The sequence below is a fragment of the Capra hircus genome, chromosome 7 (genome assembly GCF_001704415.2).
Source record: "Capra hircus breed San Clemente chromosome 7, ASM170441v1, whole genome shotgun sequence".
NCBI classification, from domain to species: domain Eukaryota; kingdom Metazoa; phylum Chordata; class Mammalia; order Artiodactyla; family Bovidae; genus Capra; species Capra hircus.
The window spans coordinates 93,700,582-93,716,818 of NC_030814.1; the positions used below are offsets into that span (position 1 = coordinate 93,700,582).

At 54.3% G+C, this 16,237-nt stretch overlaps 1 protein-coding gene across 1 annotated transcript in view; it reads left to right on the top strand.

The window, feature by feature from the left end:
* Positions 1-15,742, top strand: part of ELAVL1 (ELAV like RNA binding protein 1) — a 36,579-nt gene extending 20,837 nt beyond the window's left edge. Inside the window, exons 3-6 of the mRNA XM_018050993.1 lie at positions 2,575-2,678; positions 6,362-6,515; positions 10,979-11,204; positions 13,821-15,742. Coding sequence (XP_017906482.1) covers positions 2,575-2,678; positions 6,362-6,515; positions 10,979-11,204; positions 13,821-14,145 — 809 coding nt within the window. The 3' untranslated portion in view covers positions 14,146-15,742. The remainder of the gene's footprint in view (positions 1-2,574; positions 2,679-6,361; positions 6,516-10,978; positions 11,205-13,820) is intronic.

Genomic DNA, 16,237 nt, shown 5'->3' on the forward strand with positions numbered 1-16,237 from the left:
GCTCGTTTGTTGTCTGACTCGCTCAGTGGGATGTGAATTTCATTATGGCAGGAGCTGTCCTTGGTGATGATCATTAAACCCCTGGCCAGCCTGGCACGTAGCCCAACACATAGTGGGTGTTCAGTTAGTACACATGGGCTTGTTGAGGAAGAGTGGACGGGAGCAGGGTGGAGAAGGAGCCAGTGGCCATTGTCAAAGTGTGTGACTTCCTAGGTGACATTGTTGGCTGTGGCCACACAATGGTCAGAGAGGTCACCCAGGAAGCTCGGATAATAGAGACCAGAGCAAAGGTAGAGCCTTATGGACCATCTCGATGGAGTGGGCAGAGGATGAGGAGCCTGGGGAGGGTCAGTTGGCGTTGCAGTCATGTTCTGGAGGAGGTGGCACCTCAGGGAGGTTGGCAGTGCCCAGTGCCACTGAGGGCTTCTGGAGCTGCTAAAACTCTTTGTGGGCACACCCTCAGGGCCAGTTGGTGTTGGTGCGGCCAGCCAAGGTGGGAGGGCAGGGAGGAATCGGCAACTGAGGGTGGAGGGGCCCCTGTCCAGACGCCAGGAGGAACCAGCTGCAGCAGAAGGCACGGGAACATGGTCTAGCACCAGAAGTGCCAGGAGCCAAGGGCACAGGTGGCCCAGCCTTGGCGTTGGCCTTGTGGGAGGGGCAGGAGCATGAGATGACAGAGAAAAGTAAAGAAGATGGCCCGGACAGGGCAGGAGAAAGTAGCCCTTGCAGAATCGCCAGTAGTTTGTGTAGCGTCTCTGCCCTGAAGTGGGGAGGGTGTGACTCCCCAGGGCACTCACAGTGTGCAGGCTGCACACAGAGACTGGAGAGACTGGGGTCAGGGCCAGCATCAACCAGGGTGAGCCCTGTGGACAGCGTGCACCCCGGAACAACGGCACGAGAAGGGCTCTTCATTCTGTGGCCTTCCTCCTAAAAGCCCAGTATAACCCCAGTCTGACTACAGGAAAACTTCCGACAAACCCAAGCTGATGGAGAGTCTACAAGATTTCTGGACCAGTCCTCACAGCTGTCAAGGTCATCAAAAACAAGGAAGGTGTGAGAGACTGTCCCTGCCAAGAACAGCATAAGGAGAATTGGCAGCTGATTGTCACAGGGGACCCGGGATGGTGTCCTGGGACAGAAAAGGACATTAGGGGAAATTCAGGTGGTCTGGCTCAGACGTGGACATCGGTGCCAGTTCACTGAAGTGACAAATAGGCCATCCTAGGGTGAGATGTCACTCACAGGAAATGCGGGTGTGGGGCGTGTGGGAACGCTGCCTCATCTTTGTAGTTTTTCTTTAAGTCTAAAAAATAAAGTATTGTTGTTTGTTTGTTTCAAGGTGACAGCAGTGGGTAATGCTCTCCCAGGTCTCATTAATAGCAAGATGAGCCTGGGTTCAGCTGGTGAAGTGGGCAGAGTCAGCTCATCTGCTGTGCAGATCTCTGCCTGCTGGTGGCTCACGCCTTCTGTTTTAATCATCCAGTGGGCATGTGTGTGTGTACAGGACTCGGGGTGAGCAGTCGTCTCTCTGCTCACCCACTGTCTCTGCTGAGAGCAGTGGCTGGTGCACAGGGTGTGCCCACTGACATGGCGCGGGGAGGGGTAGGATGCGGGCTTGGTGGCTGTTCTGTTCTCCGGGCCTCCTCCTGCTCCCCTGTAGGGAAGGCATCAGGTTCCTCCCGCTCTGACTGTCACCCATTGCTTCTCTCTGGGTCTCCTAGAAGCCCATAGCCCCTCCTCTGCCTTGCCGGGTCCCTCCTCTGCATCCAGTTGGTGGTCACCCCACCACTTCCCAGTGGTTACCTGGGAGGGAGTGGGACACCCTGCTTGTAACCCTGGATTTCTTAGGGAAGAACTGAGGTTTGCGCCGGCCTTATGATGACCCTGGAATCGGCTGATGATGCTGTCACTGTAGGAGGTGCTGCCAAAGTGGGCTCTGGTGGCCAGGCTGCCCTCAGCACTGGTTGCCTCTGTACTTCCTCCTCCCGCAGCTGGACTTTCAGTTCAGGAAAGTGAAGGGAACCGACACTGGGGGGCGCCAGAGCCCAGCAGACCTTCCCACTCCAGCACAGCAGGGGCGGAAAACAGCCTGGACACTGACATCTGGTCATCGGTGGGTTCTCCCCACCCGCCTGTCCTGTCTGCTGCCATGACTGTCCTCCCCATACCCCCTGTCCCATGTCCCCCCCCGCTGGGGGCTGCACAGAGCAGCCAGCACCAATGGAACAGATCCTCGGCCCTGCTTTGGTGATGGGCTCCCCAGGATGCCCAGTTACAAAAGTCACATTTTATAGGTTTGTTCTTTGCAGAAAATGTGCAGGTTTGCCAAGGTGGTGTCACGAATAAACCATCAGTACAGACTATAACCGTTGACCTCTAACCCCTCCTCCCCAGAAGCCATGGCTTTCAGCTCTGGTGTTTTCTCAGTCGTCTTCTCTTTGGTCTTGTCCTTTTGAGCCCAGCCAGATGCCGCCCTGTCCATCCTCCCCATCTCTCTCCCCTCCTTTCTCCCCTACCCCTCGCTGGCTGGCTGGCTCCCAGTGGCTCACTGACGTGCACATGCTCTCCACACAGGACACAGCTTGGGCTACGGCTTTGTGAACTACGTGACTGCCAAGGACGCAGAGAGAGCGATAAACACACTGAACGGCCTGCGGCTCCAGTCAAAAACCATTAAGGTAAAGAGCTGCGATCACCATCTCATTGGTTCCCGGCTGCACAGAGATCTGTGCTGAGCCCTGGCCTTGGTGAAAGAGCCAACCTTTTACCTCCCCGTCATTGCCTTGGCACCGTTAGCACAGTTGCCCCTCAGAGCCCAGGCGCTTCCAGGGCATCTCCTGTTGGCCTGTGTGAGACCTGTGTCGGGTGGTGACTGTCCCAGCCCTTGTTCCTCTGGCTTCTTGGCCCCACCTGCAAAGGGAGGATCCCCGGAAAGGACTTGCATGGGGACTGGCCCCCGCCCCGACCCCGGAGTCCCTGGCGTGTTGGCTCACAGCAGCCCCCTGATGTGAAGACCTCCCTGCCGGCCTCCTCTACTGGCCCAGCACTGCTGTCCTCCTGCAGAGCGGGCATTGGGCCAGCGCCACGTTCCCACTTGGACCTGGTCATTGTTGCAGCGGCGGCAGCACTGTGCATGCACCCCGTGCTCAGGCTCCCCTTCCTGCCCTGTTCCAGCAGTTAAGGTCCTCCTGCCCATTCACTCAGCAGTCACTGGGCAAGCATATAGGAGTTGCCCACTGTGTGCCACTCAGTGAACGAAACCATTTCCACGCCTCGTAGGGCAGGCTGAGCATCTGCCTGTGCACAGGTGCACACAGATGGTAAATACGACACCAGGTGTGGCCAGGCAGGTGTCGCGAGCTGTATCCTGGGGGCGCTGTGTCCTGTGGGGGCTTCTTGATGGCTTGAGATGACTTGAGGGAAGTGAGAGAGCCAGGCAGCATGATGGGGTAGTCTGGGCGGACTGTCAGTAGCGTCATTCCCTAATCAGGGGCTGAGGTGGGTTCCTGGGACAAGTTGGCAAGTCCTCCAGGCCTCACAAGACAGACCCCCCCCACACACCTTCGTGCTCCTCTCAACCTGACATCACTGACCACACCCTCCTTTTCTCAGTCTCACCCCTCCCCATCCCTAGGTGTCTGTCTTTAGGCTCTGTCCACCCCTGGACCAGCTTTGGGTTTTCCTGATCTTCGCTCCATGCCCAGCCCTGCTGTAGAACATGCCCCCTCTGCCCACTCCACGGGGGACCCTGGCCGGGCTTCCTGCAATAGCCCCTCCTGTGCTGTGTCCACCGGCCCTCACCCACAAACCTGGCGAGGCCCTCGTGCCTGAGACAGGCACCCACCAGAGTCTCCAGAGCATCTCCCTCAACCCAAAGCCCCTGGGACAAGGTTGCCCTGTTGAACCTCTGTACCTTCCAGATCCTCAGGTAGCTCGAGGGGCCAGAAGTCTGAGTGCCCTCTGAGGGCCGTGAGCTGTGTGAGAGGGTCTGCTCCATGCCCTTCCCAGTGCCTGGCGGTCACTGGATCTTGGGTGGTTCTCGGCTTATAGAAGCGTCACCCCAGTCTCTGCCTTCGTCTTCACACGGGGTTCCCCCCGTGTGCATATCTGTGTCCAGATGTCTCCTTTTTATAAGGACCCCCCCCATCATTGATCTGGGGCCATCTTACTCCGCTCTGAACTCATCATCATGAATTGCATCTGTCATGATCCTGTTTCTAATGAGGTCACACTCTGAGGTCCTGGGGTCAGGATTCCCGACAGGGGAATTTGTGGGAAGATGTAATTCAGAAGTCTTGTGTTCTTCAAAACCTCTCACAGGAGGGTTTCCCAAGAATAGGGCAGTGGACCTGCCAGAGGCAAGAGAGCAGGTGGTGCGGGAGCTTATGAGAGGGTTCTGAGCAGTGTCGCAGATCCAGTCAGGCATGCCTGCCACGGGTAGACGGGCTCACTGCTGCTTTCTTCTTGGATTCTGATTTGACTCTGAGCTTGACAGTAGCTGGAGAGGACAGGAAGCTGCAGTAGTCATCAGAGTCCCTGGAGACACCAAGGCTGGAAGGGACCGAAGTGCACTTGGCTCTGAAAGCATTTCCTCCCCGGGCTTTATTAGGAGGCGGTCGCAACCATGGTCAGTGCCGGCCGCCACAGCACTCCCCTGGCACTGGCCTGGAAATGTTCTTTCCCACAGTGTCCTTCACCAAAAGCCGAGGGCAGGCCCCAAATGCAACCTGTTCCAGACGGATCTGCAAGGGGCCAGGCAGGACATCCTGGGGGATAACTCCCTGCTCGCCCGGCCCAATCCCAGGAAAGCACAGAAAAGCCTGAGTCCCAGCTCCTGCCTTCAGCTATCCTGCCTGAAATCTGACACCTCTCACTGAGGCATTTGGTAAAACTGGACATGAAACAGTTGGAGTGATTCCTTCTGTCAGGAGTTTGAGCGGGGTGTTCTGTGGGGGGCTGTAGACCCAGAAAGTTAAGGTGCAGACATAAGAGTGTGGCCAACATCCTTCTTGGAAGTAGAGAAGTATTGCCACGCCCACCTGCTGGCCTCTTTCTCTGAGGGCAGTGCTGCTTCTGCCCCAGGTCTTGCCCCAGAGTGTCCCCACAGTGCCTCAGGCCTGGCTTCAGTGCAGGGACGCATCCCAGGAACGTTGTCACCGCTGTTCCACTCTCCCCTCAGGTGGAGCTGGGCTCTGACCACACCCCAGTTTCTCCTTTCACCCGCTGTCTCTCCCTCTGGAATGTGTCCTGCTTTCCAGGCAAAGGCAGTGTCTGTTGTCTCCTTTTCTGGAATATACCAGATGCACCTCAAGTGTGTGAGAGTCAGTGAGTGCGTGAACAAAGGGGTGTATGTGGGGGTGTGGTCTTGGTGTGTAGCCCTGCACCCCTGCCCTTCCTGGCAGGCCTGAGCGTTGTGGTGGGAACACATCTATCGTCTGTCCCCTTGTGCTGCCCAGTGACACCTGAGAGGTCGTGTCTGCTGCTGTGTTATTTATGTATGGTCTCAGTTTTTTGACCCCCAGGGAGGAGTTCTGCTCAGGTCTAACTGCTCCCCCTTCCAGAGCACATGGTTCTCTGCTTCTTCTTCCTCCTCTGTCCCCCAGCCTCCTGACTTGGTCCTGACTCCCTCAGGTGTGGGGTGTGACAGAGTCCTGTCCCCTCGGCCAGAGGTGGAAGGGCTTTGTCCCAGGGGCTCCTTCCCCGCAGAGTTCTGGCCTTGGCCCCATCCCTCCATGGCCCACAGGATCTACCCTGCTCTCACCCCCAAACTGGAAACACTATAAAGACATTTCCTTGCCCCCAGCCTCACACATACACACCATTTTATCGAAACTACTGCAAAGTTCTGTTAGTCTTCCTTCAGTTTTGCAAAACAGAAGCCCCAGAAAGCGTGAGGTCATTTAATGTTGAGCACTCACCTGTGTGCCCCCAGCCCCGGGGCCCCATCTGGACTCCATGTCGAGCTGGCCTGCTGCCTGGTTGGCATCACACTCCCAGAGCACCCAGCTCTCTCCCCAGCTGTCCTCTGGGCCCCTCCCAGGTAGGACAGAGTCCCCTTCCAGCCCTACTCCTTGTCCAGAGAGGCCTGAGGCCAAGGTAGGAGGATGGGCAGCCAGGCTTGGTCCCTGCCCTGCCCCACGCCAGCCATGCACCCCCAGACTCTTGACTATGAGATAGGAATGACACCCGCATCATCATGGCACGTGAGGGTCCCTGCCTGGCCCGAGGCGGGCTGCCAGCACGGGCTGCCACAGGTGCCCTCCCACAGGGTTGACTTTCCCTCACCTGAAGGTGTAACACCCTCCCTGGATGCCTTGGGCATGCACCTGCCCTAATGCTAGCAAGCGGTTTTGTTTTCAAGGTGTCATATGCACGCCCAAGCTCCGAAGTCATCAAAGATGCCAACTTGTACATCAGCGGGCTCCCGAGGAACATGACCCAGAAGGACGTAGAGGACATGTTCTCTCGGTTTGGGCGGATCATCAACTCACGAGTCCTTGTGGATCAGACCACAGGTACGGTGCCTGGCCTGGGATGCAGTGCGCTTTCCTCCGGGCAGGGCTCGAGTCTCCTTGGGAAGACAGATGGCTGTCTTTAGTTACTCCAGCCACGAGGACAGAATCGCAGTGAGAAGACATTGGCTTTTGTTTAATGAGGCCGGGAAGGTTGGAGGGGGGCGGGGTATTACGTGACATAAAAGCCGCCCCGTCATGAAAGTTGAGGTGCAGCCAGGCTTTTACAGTGAAAACGCCAAGAGATCCTGGCACTATCCACAGGCACCCCCCATCCCAGCCTGGACTCGAACGTTGCCCTCCTTACTGCAGGCAGTAGGGTGCATTGTGGGGCAGTCTCCACTCCAGGTCCAGAGTCCCCACCTCTCATTGTCCCAAAGCTCCAAGGGGACTGTTTCTGAGGAGTCATTCTTGAATTTCCACCACTCGATAACCCCCACCCCGGTAGCACATTCACAGCTCAAAGACAGTGTGATGTCCTCTCTCAGGCTGTCCTGGCCACTTCACTACCACCTCTTGGGTCAGCTCAGCTCAGGACACAAGCAGCTCAGGCTCTGGGCTTTGCACATAGCAGTTAGGCCCCACCGAACTGAGCACCACATGCCCAGAAGCCGCCCCTCCAGGTGGCCACCTGCCCCACCAGCCTTGGGCCTGGATCGGACTGGCCACACACTCGGCTCTGTCAGGGAAGCAGTGAGCTTAGGACGTCTGATGTTCGGTCCCCTCAGCTCTGTTTTCTGCAGGAGTGGGAATTTGCTGAGCAACTAGAAAGTAAAATCGCTGCTCCCAGAGCTCAGTGAAACTGATAGACTTGACTGGTCGCTTCTCGTGTTCTTCCCACACTGAGCATGCTCCCCACCTCCTTGGCTGAGGCAGTCAAGCGCACACTGGTAGTTGGGCTGCAGCAGCCGTGGCTCCGAGGTGGCCTCCCCCGGGAGGCTGAAAGCAGACACGGAGCAGGCGGGTGGGGTGTCCCAGCTCACGGCAGACAAGAGTGAGGGTGCGTGTTTCCCCATATCCTCCCTTAGCTGTGTACTCTGGGGCCCGCAGCCTTGCCCCCCACTCTCCCTTGTCCTGTCTCAGGTGGGCGTGGGCTGGGGCGCAGCTTGGAGAGGAGCAGACAGCTTGAGTCCTCCAGAGCCCCGAGGAGCAGAGGCTCCTGGAGTATGGTCCCCAGGTGCAGGTTGCTGGCAGCTCTAGGTACCCCCCAGTCTGGCACCAACACCCGCTCTGCTACAGGGACACGGACTCCACCCACCTGGCCTCCTTTCTGCCCCTGGCTCGGGCCGGGGATGGGCATGAGGTGATAATGCCATGTGCTTGGTATAAACCCCTGTGCATTCGGCCCCTCCCTTACCTTCAAGTACCAGTTGATCAAGTGACCCTGCTGGCTGGTCAGCGCCTCTATTTACCCTCCTGCACAGGAGTGTCTGAGTGGGCTGTCAGGGGACCTGGAGTGGGCAGTGGTGGTGGCCTGCATCCTGCCTCCGTGGCCCTGCTTTCCCCAGTCCTGTGTGGACTGCTGCCCTCTTCTCATCTCAGTCCAGCCCTGCACTGCTGAGCAGGGCCCGGCTCCCAGCCTGGAGTCCACCCACCTTGAGAGCACCTCCCGCACTCCTGGGCCACGGAGCTTTTGTCCCCACTATCCTGAGGGCAGTCACTCCTGCAGGCGGTTCACTCACCCATTTGCTGGAGATTTTGCCCTCTTTCCCTTTGCAAGGCTGCTGTCTCGTAGAGCTTGGGAGACCCTCAGGCCTCCCCACCAGTTTCTGCCACTTCAGTGTGGGCCCACACCCCACACCCCTGCCTGTCTTTAGGAGCTTTGCAAGAAGAGGGTGCAGGAGCTGTGAGGGCCCCCCAGGGCCTCCTCTCCACAGCCCTCCCCTAGGCCAGGATGTGCCACTGGAGAGTAGGAAGCAAGCCCATGGGACTGTGGGCCCCCCTGCCTGCTCTGGAGGATGCCACTGCTCAGCGCTTCTCTGCTGGGGCCCTGTGGAGCCACAGCCAGGCCGAGAGTGGCACAGAGAGCAAGGCTGCATGCCAGGTTCGCTTTCGCGTGACGCATGTTTCAAAGAAGCGAAAACACGCTCAAAACCCTTAACCCAGAATGCTTTAAAAAATGGCCTGAGTAATTAAAAAGAAAAAACAGGTGGTCTGGTTAATTTAAAAAATAAAAAGAAAAAAGAAAACCCATAATTTCCTGAGCTGACAGAAGTTTTTGTTTTTTGCTTTGCTTCTTCATACGTTGTAATTATGACCTTTATAGTTGGCTCATCTAGAGGTGGTGCCATTTATTGGTCTCTGCTCTTAATCCTAAAAACACTAGAGGGAAAAAAAAAAACCTCATCTTTAAAATGTATATATTCATCCAAGCATTGAGTTTATATTCTCTCACTTTAAGTAACTTTCTTTCTTTTACTTGGGTTTTCTTGCTTTCACTTGGGCAGTTTTCATCTGATGGTCATTTTACAAAACCATACACGGAAGCCACACTTGCACACACACACTCTCTGCTTGATCACAAGGTCTTCCTAAATAGAGTGAGACTGTCCCCTGCAGGCAGCTTTCTGTGGGAGCTAGCCAGCCGCAGCTTCCAGTGAGGTTTGCCTGCAGTTAGATCTCGTTCGGGTTCCCATCTGTCTAAGCCGTCGTTCGTGTCGTTTAAGAGTAAATAAAGAGTGTGTGCCAAGTACTTGTTTTCAGGTGTTCCTTCTGAACTAAAATTTTAAAATGGGCTCAGGCTCTAGACTGCGCCTGGCACATGTGAATCTCCGGATCTGGTGTCCTGACTCAGCATCTCTGGCTGTGTCCATTTAAAGTTCATACTTACATAGTCATGGAGACATGGTGGGGGCAGCCTTGAGGCTGCCAGGGGCCACTGTGTGGCCTCCCAGGGTGCTGTGCTGGGGGTGCCCCCCAGGAGGGAGCATTTCCCGGTTGGAAAGTTGGGGTGCGTGTTTTAGGAGTTGGCATTCACGGTATGTTACAGTTGTGGCAGAAGAACCCCTGCCCGAAGGCCCCTGACTTCCGTCTGCTTGTTTGCATGGGGCCCACGGTGTCCCTTCCCAGTCAGAACAGAGCGTGGGACTCTGTCAATAGGCCCCAAGGGGGCACCACTTCCGGCAGTAGAGCTTGTCATTGCTGCCCCCACCTGGTGTGCCTGAGTCTCCACACCCCTCCTCGGCCCCCACCCTGGGCCCATCCTGGGGACTATCGATGGGATCCTGTGGGACATGGGAGCCGACTTGGGGGTGTTCATTACACTCACTTAGCCGGTGGCCCAGGGCCCTGGGCTCTTCTGCTCTGATAACTGTCATTCACCACCTGGTAAAGGCCTCAGGACAGCCTGTGACTGGCTGTGGAGAGCGAGAACATCCAGGGTAGCCTCCTCTCCAAGGTGCTCCCCCAGATGCCCTCAGCTGTCACCTCCACGCTGCGACCTCCACCCTTGACCCCAGCAGAAAGAGCTGGTTCTCTCCATGGCTTCACATTCCTTCAGCCCAGCCCTACCTCATTCCTCCATTTCTTCAAGGGACCAGCCCCTGTCATTCCTCCCAGGCCCAGAATGTGGGCAGAAGGAGGGTAGAAGGTGACTGAGCCCACTCCCACCTGGTTTGTTCAGGTCTCACCCTCAGGCCAGGTTGACCTGGCCCTGCCTTCAGCAGTTGGGCCTGGGATTCAGGCAGCCACGTTCTTGTTCCTTCAAGGGCTGGGGCAGCAGCAGAATCAGGGGCTTGCCTTCAGGAGGCTCCGTCCAGGGACCCAAGGCAGGGAGTCTATGGGTGAGTGTCAACACTGCTGAGGGCCCTCAGAATCAAGTGAGACCAGACTCTTCCCAGAAAACTTAGAATATCCAAGAGGTGAGTGAGGTGTTGGTGGCAGGAAAGAGCCACCAGGGTGCAGCTGGGTTACTCAGACTCCACGCCCTTCGGGGACTCAGGAGGCTGAGTCAGGCACTGAGCAAACAGGGATTGGATCAGGCCAGCTGGGAAGGTGACCTGGGAAGGCCTGGCGTGGGTATGAGGCCGGATGGCCGGCAAGCCGTGGGAGGGAGCACGCTGGGGCAAGGGAGAATTCCTTACTGTCTGCCCACCCCTCAGCATGCCGTGCACCAGCACCGTGGTGGGCACCTGGCCTCCTCAGTGACAGAGGATAAAACATGGCTTCCTTTTAAAAAAGAGGTCTGGGGCATCTCTCTGGGACGTTGTGCCAAAGTGTCTTATTGCGCAGAGACTATGCATTGTTGCTTCAACTCAGAAGAAAGTTTGAAACCTTAATCTTTTATTAGTCATTGTTTGTTTTAATTTGTTCATGTTTCCATATTTAGGTTTAATTTTTGTTTCTCTCATTAGCCAAGCATCCAGTTTAAACCACAGTAGGCTGACTGACTTGACTTTTGCTTTTCAGTTTTAAAACTCCTTGCATTTTTTTCCCCCTAACTCCATTTTTGTTGGTTTGTTAAAAAGGTTTGTCCAGAGGGGTTGCGTTTATCCGGTTTGACAAACGGTCGGAGGCAGAAGAGGCAATTACCAGTTTCAATGGTCATAAACCCCCAGGTTCCTCCGAGCCCATTACAGTGAAGTTCGCAGCCAATCCCAACCAGAACAAAAACGTGGCGCTGCTCTCCCAGCTGTACCACTCGCCAGCTAGACGGTTCGGAGGCCCCGTCCACCACCAGGCGCAGAGATTCAGGTGGGTCAGGAGGGTGCGCTCTTCCTGCCACGGCCACACGGGCCACATCCAGTTGCTCGCAGCCTGGGCAGGCACTCCCAGCTGCGGGAACTGCTGCACACTGGGCTGATCATGTCCTGTCTCTGTGTCCCCTGCCCGCCTCAGAGGGTTATCTGTGTGGAGCCGTGTGTTTCCATCTGAGTATGTCTCTAACGGGAGTAAAAAAGATGGCACAGCTCCTAGCTCCCAGCGCCTGGCGCCGCAGCCTTCAGTTCCTCAGGACAGGCAAGCGGACCACAATACGGAGGAGCACCCTATATCTGGGGAGAAAGATGTAGCCTGGGCTCACTGGAAGGCTTCTCTCCTTCCAGAGTTTTAAACAGGTTTTAGACTTTTTGATGAGCAGCCCGAGGGCAAACCTTTCTTGTCTACCTCCTTGTGGGGTCATTTGGTGTCTAAATATTATTAATTCTGCTGTTGAAAAGCCCCGTCCTAGAGGCAGACTGTTTACCCACCTTCCTTAGCCTTTCCACATAAAACAGTTCTAGTTGCCAAGATGTAGTAGAGCAGAGACGAGTAGAGCTGGTGACCTGGACTCCGAAATCAGCTGTGTTACTACCTCATGAACAACAGAGAGGCCCACAAGCTGGCCTGCCTTCGTTGGCTTTTCAGGTTTAAAGGCAAAGCTGGGGAAGTGAACAGAAGTGAGCTTGATCCAGTTTGAAAGTCAGATAGCGCAATCAGCGTCACTGCTAATCTGGTGGAGGGTGTAGATGGCCAGGTTCAGGGAGTTACCTGTGAACTCTGGAAAACCAGAGAGCTCGGGGGAGAAGAAAAACGGAGACATGAGTGCAGGAAGGGCCAGGCAGAAGAGTGACTGTGACCTCCAGGGGTAGACAGAAGGAAAGGGCAAAGAGGGGAGGTAAGAAGAGGGAGGAAGCCCCAGAGAGGAGAGAGTTTGCAGAAGGGCCCCCAGATCTAGGATAGGATGGGTCAGCTTACCTCTGTGCCATCAGAGGTAAGAATGGGGGCAGTTCATGAGAGTTGCGATGCGGTCAGCCACCACTAGCAGGAGGCTCTCAGAGGGAATGAGAATGAGCTGCACTGTCCACAAGACAGTGCGGTCTGTCTTGTCGTACAGCCTCGGATCGTTTTCAGTTTAATGGATACATCAAGGTTTAGTGAACCACTGTCATAACTTGGGTCCACATCCTACAAAAGTTAGAGGAAACAAGGTTCATTTAGAAGTCAGACCTCTTCCAGTTCTCACTGAAAAGCAACTCACACAGGCACTCGAGGGCCCTTACCCACCCCCATTTCAGTGATTCTGTGGTCTTACCACTAACAAATCATTTAACCAACTCAGACATCCGGTGCGGCTATTTAACATCATTCCTGCAAATTCAAAATCACGGCCCACAGCATGCCCTGATTCTTCATCAGTGATCACCATTCTGTCAGTGGGCTGCACCTCAGGGGGCTGGCCACTCTTCTTCAGAGTCTCTTGAGGGAGTGAATCTGTTCAGTGGCACTCGAAGGCACCCCGCTCACCCCTGGGTCAGACCCACACCTCAGACTTGATTGTGTTTTGGAGCAGGTAGTCCTTCTCCAATTGCATTGTGGGGCTTCAGAGATGCCATGCCATGCGCAAGTGTTCTTAACTGGTCCTCCGACAGTTAACTTTTGTGTTTGTGAAACATCTCAAGGGCCACATGGCTTCAGTAGCAATTTTGTCATCTTCCTTCATCGTTACTGCTATGGCCATGATTTGTAGGCTTATTTTTATGTGACTAAAAGTGTTTCTTTAGAAAGGGGGCCCCAAGGACTTCCCTGGAAGTCCAGTGGCTAAGACTGCCTTCCAAGGCAGGGACCAGGGGTTCGATCCCTAGTCAGAGGACTAAAGTCCCACATGTTATGGGGTGCAGCCAAAAATTTTTTTTAGAAACTGGGTGGTCCCACATTTTTGGTAAAGCTTGGTGGACTTGCAGTCCACAGCCCTGGCCCTTCTGGGGTGTTACGAACCAGCAGTGGAAGGCTGTCCAGAGCTGTGCCCTGCTGCAGTGGCCCTTCATGGGTGTGTGCTATATGCAGACACTGCTTGGCCGTGAACCCTTGGAGAGGGAGGGTCCTGACGAGGTGGGGGGCACAAAATTCAGAGAAACAAGAAGATTCAGCCCTCCCCCACCCCTGGCAAACACACACACATACACAGACGTATAGGATAAGGAAGGCTTTCCCCAGGGGGAGCTGGGAGTGTAACAGCACCTAGGAGGATGTGGAGAAGTTCCCATCTTTTAAAATGTGGGAAGTACAGGTGTGACTAAACAGGACCCCTCTCCCCACAGTGGGAGGGGTGGAGGGAGCGGCTGGTCAGAGGCCACTACAGGCCCCCTCGATGGGGAAAGCGGGTTGAGGCTCTGACCCACTCCGGGCAGCCAGTGTCTCTCCTCAGAGCCCATTCCCTATGGAGCAGGGAGCCCATGCCCTCCCTCTGACACTATATTGACTTCCGCTTAGTGAAAAACTCTGATGGTGCCTGAGGTGGGGGGCTGCCGGCCCAAGCGCCCCCATGGGCCACGTGTCCACGCGCGGGCCCACCCTGACCCTGACCTGAACGCTGTGCTCTCTGTTTGCTAGGTTCTCCCCCATGGGTGTAGATCACATGAGTGGGCTTTCTGGTGTCAATGTCCCGGGCAACGCTTCTTCGGGCTGGTGCATCTTCATCTACAACCTGGGCCAGGATGCCGATGAGGGGATCCTCTGGCAGATGTTCGGCCCGTTTGGCGCCGTTACCAATGTGAAAGTGATTCGCGACTTCAACACCAACAAGTGCAAAGGCTTTGGCTTTGTGACCATGACAAACTATGAAGAAGCCGCCATGGCCATAGCAAGTCTGAATGGCTACCGCCTGGGGGACAAAATCTTGCAGGTTTCCTTCAAAACCAACAAGTCCCACAAATAACTCGCTTATGCTTTTTTTTTTTGTACGGAATAGATAATTAAGAGTGAAGAAGTTGAAACTTTTTTGTTAGTGTACAACTCATTTTGCGCCAATTTTCACAAGTGTTTGTCTTAGTCTAAATGAGAAGTGAAAAGGTTTTTATACTCTTGGGATGCAGCCGACATGTTCAAATGTTTGAAATCCCACAATGTTAGACCAATTTTAAGTTTCTTAAGTTATTTCCTTTAAAATATATATTAAACAGAAATCTAAATAGACTGCATTGACTAACCAGTCCCTCGGGATGGTGGTGAAACTGAAGCATGCTTTAACTTCCGAGACTGTCTAACACGCGTTTCATTCAATGTCTCCACAAACTGGATAGAAACCAACAAGCAAACAGAAACGATGTTTTAGTTTTAGTTCCTAAAGATGTTAGACAGATGCTGAGTGCGTGTTTTTCTCAACCGCTTCCACATTTTAAGCGATTTCTGCTTCGGTTGACAGGAAATTGCTTTCCCAAGCAGGTCCCATTGCCACCTGCTGCTCACTCAGCCGAGGGGCCCTGGCTGCGGCAGCGGGCCAGTCTGCCGTGGGCCACCGGCGGGAGGGGGACCGCACGCCGGGCCGGGCCAGGCCCTGCGGAGGACACAAGGGGTCTCCTATGCCCAGGCTCCAATGGGAACGGACCAAAGAGTTTCAGGGGAACTCCAGTATATTCCAGAGTCAGATCTCAGCTGCAGGCACGCCTCAAGATGCCTTGCTCCTCCGACACCCCGAATTCCTGTCCACACGTTGCATGCACAGTGCCCCCACAACAGCGGATACTGTCGACCCTGTCTTCGCTCCAGTTTCCGAGCGCATTGACCACAGCTCCAATGCGTCAGATAGCTCTATTTTTTAACAACACAGAAACATTTGAGCATTGTATTTCTCGCATCCCTTCTCGTGAGCGCTAGGCTTTTTTCTATTTTAGTCAGGTTTTGTTTTGAAACTTTCCTCTCCTGTGAACACTCAACAGAAAAGTACTTACTTCCTGACAGTTACCTATTAACAAAAAGCAAACAACAACAACAACAAAAATCCTTTGATTTGTAGTTTTAAAGATTAACCCTCAAAGTTCTCTTCATAACTGCCTTGACGTTTTGGGTTGTTCTGTTAATTTTCTTTTGCTTTTTTGTGTTTTTTGTTTGTTTTTACTTTTGCATTTAAGACCATTAAATTTGATTTTGTTTTGCTCGAATTTTGTTTTGTTTTTTATTTTACCTTTTCTTTCTTTTTGGCTAGGTAAGGTACAGACAGCCCAGCATTCAGGGAGGATTCGTAAAATTTTAAGCAACAAATATACTTGCCTCAAGACAAAGCATTTACGGATCTATGATGTTAGGATTGCACTCTCACAGGTGGTGTTTTTTTCCAAATGGGGAGTGGGCAGGGAGAGTCCGAGAGAGGGCCTGAGAGGTAAACAGGCAGGGCCCCAGTCTCCGGGCAACTCCTCAGGAGCGTGATGTGATTTTTTAAATAAATAACCAGTGTATGAGAGAATCAAAACCACCATAATTTAGTACCAGCGGTTTTTAACCTTGACACGAGAGACTAATAAAGCATGTGAACGATAGGCTGTTTTTTAGTTATCGGTATCATGGAATTGCGGCATTATTTATTTATTTATTTATTTAAGTGGAAGTCATTGGGCTGTAGGCACAACCTTCCGCAGAGTGGGTTAGTGTTCTAAAACCGCCCCCCCCCCGCCCTCAACCATTTTAGGCTGCCCGTCCCCCCATCCCTTCCCTCATGCTTTACTGAGGGGCTGCCAGCCACTTACCTGAGCCTCCCCAGTTTACCATGCAGCCCTCTTCTTACCCCGCAAAGGGCCAAATTCATCCCTTGAGGCCTTGTCTCCCAAGTTGGCCAAGTGCCACGGAGGGCCTCCTCCCTCCTGTAGAATCTTCCAGATTCTTAAGTCCAAGCCAGCTTACATGCCTCTTCCTGGATCCAAGGCCCATTTGCCCAGATTTGACATGAAGAGGGTCCCCGCTGTGTGTACCCCAGAGCACTCCACACCCCAGGGCCGGGATGCTGTCCTAGAAAAATATACCATGCAGGTCGTGCC